This window comes from Chenopodium quinoa, unplaced genomic scaffold (assembly GCF_001683475.1).
Source record: "Chenopodium quinoa cultivar QQ74 unplaced genomic scaffold, ASM168347v1, whole genome shotgun sequence".
Classification (NCBI taxonomy): domain Eukaryota; kingdom Viridiplantae; phylum Streptophyta; class Magnoliopsida; order Caryophyllales; family Amaranthaceae; genus Chenopodium; species Chenopodium quinoa.
In genome coordinates this window covers 1608924-1620839 of record NW_018744603.1, presented here as the reverse complement: position 1 = coordinate 1620839, position 11916 = coordinate 1608924, and the positions used below count along the sequence as shown (strand labels likewise).

Sequence of the window (11916 nt, the reverse complement as noted above, 5' to 3'; positions counted from 1 at the left end):
TGGCGCTAGACGACAGAGCTGTCGTCAAGTGCTACACTCCATAATGTGGCGCTACAGCTCAGACCTTGGCGCCAATATTGGAGCTTCGATCTGGGACTGTTTTCGGAGTTATTAGTCAATTGGGGTATGCCTAAAGTCGTACTAGGTCAATTCTGATTAAAATATTAGACTTTATTGACTTAAATTAATTAATTAGGAAAAGTTCTTTAAGTCATTAATTTATTTAGTCTCAACACAAGTCAACAAACGGTTAAGAGAAACATAGAATATATGTACAACAAATAATGCACAATTAGTCAAGTAGGCATAATATGATGCAATGCGTTTGCAACCTAACCATGGCTCTAGTTCTCTAAAGTTCGAGATATGGGTTAGTCAATAGAGGGTCCATGGTTAATTGTCCAGATGCACCGCGCGGAAGCCTAACCGTGAAGGGTTGGCGCGAGTGGATGGGACACCGCGAGTCTAGAAAAACTCGCTTCCATGGTTTGGTGAATTTAACATCTCGGATGTACCCTTTGTTGCACGGAGCGTTCAATCGGGTAGATGGAGCATGAATTCCCAGAGGGTTATGTCCATATGCAGAACACATATGGGTTTCAGAAAAGTGAGAAAAAATTCAATCAGGAAGTAGGATCGAGCAAAAAATACGAAAAACCGGTCAAAATTAGAACGCATATTTCTGGCTCGGTATTGGGGGAAATTGGCGCCAGCAAACAGAGACTGGCGCCAGCTTTTAACTGTAGTGCCTGGCGCCAATATTGGCGTCTGGCGCTACGACTAAAATGTTGGCGCCAAGCTCTGGCCCCTGACGCTACTTCCCACATGCCTCAGCAGCTTTCTATGCTCGATAAAAGTTTCCAGTTTCGCGCGGTGTTATTTCGGTCCTAGTTGTGAAAGATATTTCTCAAATTTCCTACGTGTAAAATCCTATGTTTTTAACCCATTACGGATGGTCTTTCCAATGAGATCTTTTTTATGCATATGACAATAATGTTAATCAAAATTACGCACATGAAATACTTATAACGTTTCGAGTCTCATCCACTCATTCTAAATTATTGCCGAAACAAATTCAGGAATTAAAATAGAAATCCTCCCCAGTGGAGTCGCCAAAAACTATTGAATAAATTTCAAGCTTTAAATCCCACTAGCTTGAACCCCAGTGTGATCATACACTAAAGTACGGTGGCATCCAAAAGGGAAGAAGATAGAGCAAAAGAGTCGCCAACAAGTTTTAGGAACTTGTAAACCGTTCATTGGATGAAGGTTATACCCCTTAATGATCCAAGAGATCGTCAACTCTATCAGGTCTAGAACCAAATAAGGGTTCGGGGATGAAGGTACAAATCCAACCTAAAAGAGATTGAACCTACCCTAATAATAGGCCTCTACTTTATTCTGATCGTATTCATGTGCGCTTTTTAATTAACATGCAATCAATAGGTTTAACCCTAAACCTGTTTATTTATGTTGGTTGAATATTAATGCACAAATAAATCTATTATTGGCGATCACTTGAGATTATAATCAAAATTAACCCTAACAAGATTATTAATATCTTATTAAGCGTGATTACAAGTACCAATTCCCTTTAACATGCATAAAAGGTGTGATCAAGCAATAAAAAATAAATAAATATCAAGCAACATAATAAATAATCAATATCATGAATAATAATTATAACAATTATAATCATAATCATGTCCATGTTAATATTAAAGCATAATAATAATAGCAAGACCCTAGGCATGATACTAACAAGATTAATAACAAACCCTAGCATGTCACTAAGTAATAAAAATCAAATCTTTAGCCCTAACATGATACTAACAATCATAAATATTAGGAAGAACATAGGAAGCATCATAAGAATCATATTTAATATTAAAATTACCCTAGACATGATACTAGGAATATCATAATAACAATATAAACATGATTTCTACATCATAACATTAATTAAAACCATTAAAGCACTTACTTTGATGCCTCGTACCTCTTTCTAATAACAAAATACACACGTTGGTAACTTCAAGGAAAATAATAATCAAAACAATTAAATTAAATAATTGAAATAGAGATTTGGGACCAAACCCTCAGAAATTAAAACCTTTCACGTCTAGGGCGAAGGCAACTTCGAACATGGCTAGGTGTTTCTAGATCTTGCGAATGCGGAATTTTGTATGAAAAATGCTAAGTTTAGAGACAGAAAGAAAGATGATTTGATGAATGAATGAGAAAATTAATGAATGATTGTATGCGAATGCTAATTAAAATTGATTGTAGATGAGAACTCGTGAATGATGAGAATTGGTGAATGAAAACGGAGTTTTTAATACGTTATTTATAGAGAAAATCAGCCAAAAAGATAAAATTAACAAAACAGAGTCTGACGCACAAAAAACAAGATTGCCGCAAGCCCTGGCTAACTGGCGCTAGGCACCAACACTAGCGCCAGGAGCCAATGGCTAGCGCCAGGCGCCAGGCCTGGTCTCAGGCGCCAATGCCTGGGGTCAGGCGCCAAGCCTGGTTTTAATGCGTTTTCGAAAATCAGATAAGTTTGTCGTACTGGAGGATAAAATCATATAATTTCCTCGAAAATGCTATTTGATTTTAATTAAAACTCTGAAAAGTCAACAAAAGTCAATTTATCAATGCTAATTGAATTAGGAATGAAAAGAACCTTCTAGAAGAATATAGAAGACTAAAACCATTCCTAATTGCATTAGGAATGATAAATCATATTAGGCCCTCCTCTAGATCATTGGGCCGCATATAAGGCTCAAACCGGGCCCAGTTTGGTAAATTGGCCATAACTTCCTCAATATTCATCGGAATTGGGCTTATAATATATCTTGGAAAGCTCTTGTCAAGCCCCATCCAACTACACTATTATTGGACCCATATAATGGACCAACCAAACTAGATTGGCTGTTTTCTTTAAAATAAGTTTTCAAAAACAGAGAGAAGAGAAAAGAAATTAAAACTATCCGCAACACTAGACTTTCCACACTTTCACTTCATTCGATTATGTTTCGACGTGAAAGGTACTCATCACCGGGTTTGGTTTTGGGGAGACACAAATGGATGTCTACAAGTACCCTTGAACAACTGAGGAAAGATGGGGAAGAAAAAGATGCTCAAATCAAACAGCAAAATGATCAAATTGCTGCTTTGACAATGAAACTTGAGAAAAATACGATCCATCACATCAATTGAAGAACAAATGAACGATGCAAAGCAGATTTTGGACGACTTACATGCAACTTCTGTTCTGAGTGCTGATGAGATAGTCCAATCGGAGCAACAGAAAGTTGAACTTCAAGAGCTTTAGTCAATGCTCAAACCTTCTGAGTGGATGGATTGAGAATAGACTTCTCTTTTTTTTTTCTTATGGTTTAACAGTTGAACAACACTACTTTTTTGACATTTTTTTTATTTTTTATTTTGCTCTTGACATTTTATTTTATTCATTCTATCATATGGATATATTTCATTATTATTTCGCCGTACATAGTTTATACTCTTGCGGGCCAGGAGTAGAGATTTTTTTTGTTTATCCGTACACAGTTTATACTCTTGCGGGACAGGAGTAGTACAATGATGATGTTTTTTTTTTTAATGTGGCTGCACTTGATTTTTTTTTCAAGCTGCCTATGTACTTGCTAAATAAACGGGTTATCTTGCAAGATCAAGCCAACGTAGTTCAAACAATGCTTTTTTTTTTTTTTTGTTAAGCAGTTTATCCTCTTACTTAGGAGTTTACAAGGTTTTCACTTCATGAATAGTAGCGCTTTAAAAACTTGCCATTAATTGGACCTACGCGCAATCCCTCAGCATCAACAATTTTGTATGCTCCATTAGTGTAGACTTCTCGTAAAACATAAGGACCATCCCATTTTGATGTGAACTTATTTCCAGTTTTGCGCGAAGTAATGATAGGCCTTCTCACTGGCAGGACCATGTCTCCCACTTGAAAAGAACGAGGTCGAACCTTTTTGTTGAATGCGCGTGTCATGCGAGCTTAATAGCATTTCAATTTTTGTTGAGCTTGCAATCTTTTCTCATCAAGTGCTTCAAGCTCAGCCAATCGAAGCTTGTCACTTTCATCACTAGTTAAACCCTCTTGAATGGAAATTCTTAGTGATGGAATATAAACTTCTAAGGGTAGGACAGCCTCAACATCATACACCAACGAGTATGGGGTAGATTGTGTTGCATTCTTGTATGTCGTCCTATATGCCCAAAGTGCTTCCCATATCTTTTCATGCCAGTCACGCTTAGACTTTGCAACAACCTTACTTAGCAAATTACAAAGCGTTTTGTTAAATGCTTCAGCTAGACCATTTGCAAGAGCATTGTACATGGAAGACTTATGTTGTGTGAAATTGAACTTTTGGCAAAGGCTATCCATAAAGTTGTTGACGAATGGCTTTCCATTGTCAGTGACAATTCTTTGAGGTATTCCATACCTGTAAATGATATGGGTGCGAATGAAATCTACAACATTTTCTTTGTTCGCCTCACGAAGGGGAATAGCTTCAGCCCACTTAGAAAAGTAATCAATGGTGGCCAGTATATAAGCGTGACCACCAGATGACTTTGGTGTGATCGGACCAACCATGTCAAGACCCCATCCTTCGAATGGCCATGATGTCACAGTTGGATGTAGTGGTTCTGGAGGTTGGTGAATGAAGTTTGCATGAAATTGACATGCTTCACACTTTTTAACAAACTCCATGCAATCTTGAACCATTGAGGGCCAATAATACCCTGCCCTTTTGATACGATCATGAAGCTTAGGACTAGATTGATGAGCTCCACAAATCTTCGAATGAAATTTCTCTATTGTTTTGGCTGCCTCTTCATCTTCTAGACATCTCGACCATAGCTTGTCAAAAGATCGTCTATAAAGAGTCCCTTTGAAGAGAATAAAACGAGAGGCTCAACGACGGATTTCTGTTCGATGTCGTGGATCATTAGGCAGCTTTTGGTGATCCAAATAGTCGATGATTGGTTGACGCCAGTCTTCTTTGTCAATTTTGGCAGATAGTGATCATGTCAACCTCCTCAACCTCATCATCTTTAACTTCATATTCTTCAGGTGCAACTACCCAACGATTGCAAACAGGCACAGACATGGTTTCCTCTGCCCCCAGTGCCAAAGTGGATGCAAGACCAACAAGCACGTCAGCCATCTTGTTGCCACTCCTTGGAACATGGCTTAGCTTAACAATGTCAAACTTGTCAAGCAATCTTGATGCATGTTTGTGATAAGGAATTAAATCCTCATTCTTGACTTTATATTTGCCAAAAAGTTGACTTACAACGAGTTGTGAATCTTCATAAACATCAAGATCTTGAATTCCCATTTCAACCGCCATTTGAAGACCCATAATAAGAGCTTGGTACTCAGCCATGTTGTTTGAGCACAACTGAGTTAGCACAAATGAGTAAGGTAAAACGTGCTTTTCTGGCGATACAAAGACTACCCCTGCTCCTGCGTCGTCTTGACGAGCAGCCCCGTCAAAATACATTTCCCATGGTGGTAGTATTTCGATGTTAAACACATCATCTCCAGGAAAATCAACGGACATCTCCCATTCAGGTGGTACTAGGTGGTCGACAAAGAAGTCAGCGATGGCTTGTCCTTTGACAAACTTTTGTGGTACAAACATTAAATCGTACTGTTTGATGTGTACAGCCCATTTAACTAGTCTTCCTGAAAACACCGGTCTTGAGAGGATGTACTTGATTGGGTCGGCTTTTGAGACGACATGGACTGTATGAGCTTAAATGTAATGCTTCAACTTTTGAATGGCAAAAATTAACGCAAGACAAATTTTTTCAATTGGTGAATAACTCAACTCAGCACCCACCAACGTTCGACTCAAGTAATAAAGAGCTATCTCCTTGTGATCTTCAATTTCTTGAGCACACATTGCCCCCAACGATCTTTCTTGAGCAGCAATGTAAAGGATTAGAGGTTTTCCTTTAACTGGTGTCCCCAAAACCGGCGGAGAGGACAAATACTTCTTCATATTATCGAACGCTTTTTGACATGACTCATCCCATTTGAATGGAGCATCCTTTTTCATGAGATGACTAAATGGTTGACATCTGCCTGCAAGATTAGAGATGAACCTCCGAATATATGCAAGGCGCCCTTGGAGACCGCGAAGTTCTTTGAGATTTTGTGGTACAGGCATTTCTTGAATTGCCTTAATTTTGGTTTGGTCAATTTCAATTCCCCTATGTTTTACGATGAAACCTAAAAATTTTCCTGAGGTAACACCGAACGCATATTTGAGAGAATTCATTTTCAATTGACATTTGCGTAGTCTTTCAAAGATTTTGCGAAGGTCACCTAGGTGATCCTCCCTCTTTTTAGACTTAACCACTAAATCGTCCACATAGCACTCCACAATTTTGTGCATCATATCTTCGAAGATCTTTTGCATTGCACGTTGATACATAGCCCCAGCATTTTTTAACCGAATGGCATAACTTTGTAGCAAAATATCCCTTTTGGGGTGCGAAATGTCGTGGCTTCTTGATCTTCAGGCGCCATATGAATTTGATTGTATCCGGCTGTGCAATCCATGAATGACAATGCCTCATGTCCAGTGGTGGCATCGATCATGATTTCTGTGACTGGAAGTAGGAAGTCATCCTTGGGACATGATTCATTCAAATCGTGGAAGTCCACACAAACTCGCAGTTGCCCATTTTTCTTCCTCACAGGGACAATTTTTGTTATCCATGTAGGGTATTTGACTTCACGAATGAACCCTACATCGATGAGTCTGTTCACCTCAGATTCAATTTCCGGGATCAACTCTAGCCTGAATCGCCTTTGTGATTGCTTCTTTGGACTCACACCCTTTTTTATTGCCAATCGATGGACGGCGACTTTCGGGTTGAGACCTGGCATTTCTTTGTAACTCCATGCAAAGACATCTTTGTACTCAGTGAGTAATTTGAAGTACTCCTATTCTTCCGCTTGGGTAAGAAGAGCACTAATGTATATTGGGTGTGGGTCTTGAAGAGTGCCAAGGTTTAACTCTTTTAACTCATCTACTATTGCTTGCCCCCTGTCTTCAAGTGTCTTGGGAGCTTCATCAGTTTCTATTTCTTCATCAGGATTAGACACCTCTTCCGCCGTCACATGGTTTGTGGAAACAATCTCCTTATGTTCCTCTATAGAATGGTCTGACGACTCATTTTGGTTAGTGAAAACCATAGTGCGAACTCTTTCCTTTAAAGGTTGTTCCTCAGTGATATCTATGTCTTGCTTTCTTTTCATGCGAGAGGGAACAACACTTTTCGACTCATCATTTTTCATGACATTGTCTTCCCTTTTCTTTATGCGACTAAAAGCTGACTGTCTTTGTTCTTTGCTAAAGGCATTTGTCATGCCTACGCAGTTAAAGACAGATACTTTTTGTCTTAAGGGTTGCGAACTTGAAGTTTCTTTCACCCTATGGTCACATTCTCCAAGCCTATCGAACACTGAGACATGATTCCTCATAGTAGATGGTTGAAGTCGATCGAATACAGAAGTTCTGGGTGTGGGAACATCGTTCTCACCTTCACCTTCCTTGAGTTCCTCGGTAGTAATGTACTGTGAGGAAGAAGCGTCTACTTTACACCATACACCAATTTTGATTGGTTTGGGGCGCTGAAACCCTAAACCTTCCTTGGATTCTTGATAACTAGATCCATAGTCAAGCAGTTTCTTCTGAGTATCATTGAGTCCGTTGGGTTTAATGTCTACGACCTTACCCATGAGTGTTGGGTTTTCAAATTCGTATCCTGCCTTTGCCAATAGCTTGTATGCATTTTGGCCGACTTTTGCTTAATTAAGCTCTTTTGCCTTAGATAACTCTGCTGATAACTTAGAAATTTGGCTTTATGCGCCTTTACCCAATGGTACAGTTGTTTTCTCTTCAAGTTTTGGAGAGTAGTGTCATTTATTGGCTTTGCTACCTTAGCATCAAGGTTAACCTCTCGACACAAAAAAGGTGATTCAATTCTCCCTCCTTGCGACGTGATTTTGGGATGTATCGCAAAATAGGAGTTGACAACTTTGGCTTTTCTTTTATGACGAGCTGAGAGACACTCTTTTCATCCACTTCTACCTTTTATTGAGACTTCTCCTTGGCAGGAGATGTCTTTTGTCATTTGAAACCAAAGCTGTGCTTTCCTTAACTTCTCTTTTTCCTGTTGAAAGGACTTAGGAAGTTAGTATCTCACTTGAAGCCTCTTCTTCTTCAATAAACTTGGCGTCAGTAAAGTAATAGTCTGCTTTGCTAAAGGGTTTGACATCCCCATTTATCTTCTTTTCGCCCCCACGATAGTACTTGAGACATTGATGGAGGGTCGATGCTACCACACCATTCTCATGTAACCAAGGGCGTCCTAGCAACATTTTGTATGATGTCTTTGTGTCAATCACATGAAAGAGAGTTGATGATGTTAACTCTCCCATTGTGAGTTCTAGGCGTATTATGCCTATTGCACGTTGACTGTCAAGGTTAAATCCTTGGATCACTATGCGACTGTTAGAGATTTCATCCATCTTGATTCCTAACTCTGTCATAGTGGATTTTGGCATGATGTTGACAGCAGATCCACCATCAACAAAAATGCGACTCACTTTTTGTTCACGGATGTACCCTGATAAGTGTCATTTATGTCGCTATTTTTAGGAGTTTTCTAGTTAGTTTTTCATAGTTTTTCTATCTTTTTACTTGGTTTTAATAACGTTTTACCACATTTGTCATGTTTGTGTGTGAAATGTCGTTATTGCTCAATTTTGGCTTTTCTTGCATATTTTGGTGGCTTATGACATTAGATTAAACTTTATTGGTTTACTCTTATGTTTAGGAACACTTGGATAAGTTCATTTCTCAAGATTGAAGAAATATAAAACATAAAAGAACAAGTAATGAAGAAATGTGCACTTGATTTGCAAAGATCGTAATTCAAACGCCTATATCTTTTGATCTACAAAACATTTTGGGGCAATTCCAATTGGAGATAAAAGCTTATCTTGAGAGCTTTCCAACTACTGGTCATATTCCCAATTCCGATGTAAAACGTGGGAGATATGCTTATTTGAAGCTGAGTAGTTTGTCCAGTCCGAGAGGAGCGGGCGCGCACTTGTGAAGAGCGCCCGCTCCAAACTTTCTGGAACGATTCTGCCGTATTTTGCTGCAGCAAGGAGCGCCCGTGCACAAAATTGGAGCGCTCTCTCCTCTACGCGCTGCTCGACTTGTTGCGGAGCTTCCTAGGCAATTTAGTAAGGGCTAAAAATAGATTTTTTGCTCATTTTAGAGGGGGGATTTCATATTTAAGTAGTTTTTAGGTTAGTTTTAGGTTTTTAGAGAGAGAAACTATCAAATTTTGGAGAGAGAAAGTGAGAAACACAATGATTTTCATAGATTTTGGATAATCAAAGGAGGAATTTGATGATTTGAAGATCTCCATCTTATATCAATGAGCATTCTTACTCTCTTTTCTCTTTATACTTTCTTTAATTGCTTTATTAATCATGTTTAAGTAGATTTCCTTCTACTAGGTGTTGAGTGAAATTTTGTAATGGTTAATTGAGTTATTTGAGATAAATTTAATTTGATGATAATTGTGTGATTAAATTGATTGAATTGATGATGACATGTTGTTTGTTTTAGTTTGGTATGATCTCCCATGATAGCAAACTTGATTGCATATTAGTTCTAGTTTGACAAGGGATTGTGAATTAGAATTTATATATTTGATTGCATTTTGGGTAAATTTCTTCTATGCACCTAGTCAATGAGGGATCTAGGCTAGGAATTACTCTTAAGTGTAATTAATTGCCATTTTAATTCTTTCTTTGCATGATTTATTATCAATTGGATTCTCATTAACTTGTTAATTGTTCAAAGTGGATCTTTGTCCCTAGTAGACTTTATAATATCTTGGTCTTTATGTGTGTGTTAGTGTAGTTGTAGTGTCCAATATCCATAAACCGAATTCGGCGTAGCTTAAGCATTAGATCGAGAACAATCTAACATTATCGTTCCTTGTGGTTCGACTCTGAACTTACCACTAGACTTGTTTAGGGGTTAGTTTAGGATTATAATAAATTTTGTTTGGTCTTGAGGAGGTTAGTCAACGACCTAATTTTCCCGCGCTAAAAAAACAGTAGGTTCTCCAACGATTAGAAGCGGGCGCTCCAAGGAACTGCATGCCCGCTCCGCAACCAGGAGTGGGCGCCCCAACATCTGCACGCCCGCTACTCATAGGGTGAACCCTTTTGAAGAAAAAAAAAAAGTAGGTTCTCCAACGATTAGGAGCAGGCGCTCCAACGAACTGCATGCCCGCTCTACAACCAGGAGCGGGCGCTCCACCATTTGCACGCCCGCTCCTCACAGGGTGAAATTTTTGAAAATGGGCAAAAGGTTGGCAGAAGAATAGGAGCGGGCGCTCTAAGTCCCTGCACGCCCGTTCCTACAGCTGGAGCGGGCGCTTAACCATGGTGCACGCCCGCTCCTCATCGAAAACCAAAAAAAAAATATATGGTCAGTATGTTTGCCCAGGTCTGGAGCAGGCGCTCCTCCTTACTGCACGCCCACTCCACCTGTCCGGGTAAAAAAAAAAGAGAATCTTACTCCTCCTTTTAATCTCCTTCACCCATTTTCACCAATCATTCTTACATTCATATTCTCTCTCCTCATTCCCATCTACTTCTCACTCTAAAAACCCTCATTTTCTCCAACTTCTCTCCTCATTTTCATCATCAAATCCTAACTTTCTTCACTCAAAATTCACAAATTCGTATTCTCCATCAAATTCTCTCTCCAAAAACCACAATATTTCACAAATTTAGGCAAAAATTTTGAAGACCCACAAGTTAAAATTGAAGAACAACAAAGGAAAAGGGTCAAGATTGCTAGAGAAGGAGGAAATTTGGGTAAATTGGAGGATTTTAGAGTATTTTCATACTCTAATTGGTAAAATCTTCTTCCCTACTTCACTTTCCCTTTTAAACCTTAGGGTTTTCTTCAATCTATCTCTGAATTTGTTTATTTCATGAATGTTATGTGATTAGTTGCATGATTAGGTGATTTAAACAAGCTTACTTCACTTTCCCTCTTAAACCTTAGGCTTAGACTTTTGATTTTACCGTTCCCTTCTCTCGTTTCCCGTCATTTGTAACACCGAGGGCGGTGTCGAGTTCTAGCTTGAGGGGGGGATGAGAGTTGTCCTCTTTGTGTCTATCTTTTGTGGGAACGGTATTCAAATGTCTAGCTTGGGGGGAAGTCTAGGGGGTTTTGTGCCTAAGAGTAGGTTTTGGGTAGGACATGTGCTTTCTTGTGATGCTTTATGTGCTATGTATGGAGAATTTTGAGTTTGTATGTGGTATGTTTGGCATGAAAGGCTTAGTTTAGCCTTTAGGACTTGTGGTAGGATTCATATGGTATTATGTTCTAGATTGCATGCCTATTTTAGGTTGGTTGTTGCCCTTTTCACGATTATATGGCATGCCTAGGCTAGAACAATTGCATATTGATGTTTTTGTCTCACTTCTCCTTATGTGTGTGCTATTTGGAGCATCTTATCTATAGCTTTGATATGATTATGCTTTGGTTGGTTTGTATGAGGGTTGGTATCATGGGTTGATTGGTATTGCTCTTGGTCTTTCTTGATGATGATTTTTTATGATGATTCGTGTGGATTAATGATGATGGTTTTCCCTAATATCCAAATTTCTTTTTCTTATTCTCTAACCCCTCTAACATCCAAATTCCCTAATATCCAAAACCCTAATATCCAAATTCTTTAATTAGTTCTCCTTTCCCCCATTTTCAGCTTTCTAAAAAAAATGAAAAACGAGCTTTAAAAAAAAATTAAAAAAATGAGTTT

The 11916-nt window shown here is 38.7% G+C and overlaps 1 protein-coding gene across 1 annotated transcript; it reads right to left on the bottom strand.

Moving 5' to 3' along the window:
* Positions 1-5039: 5039 nt before the first annotated feature.
* On the bottom strand, positions 5040-5681 carry LOC110699985 (uncharacterized protein Mb2253c-like). Its single transcript, XM_021877473.1, has one exon. It carries the CDS (start codon positions 5679-5681, stop codon positions 5040-5042), a length of 642 nt encoding a protein of 213 aa, XP_021733165.1.
* Between the last annotated feature and the right edge of the window lie 6235 nt (positions 5682-11916).

What these genes read in the sequence shown, in the direction of transcription:
- LOC110699985 (XM_021877473.1), bottom strand. Translation starts at nt 5,681, where the DNA reads ATGTTTGTACCACAAAAGTTTGTCAAAGGACAAGCCATCGCTGACTTC.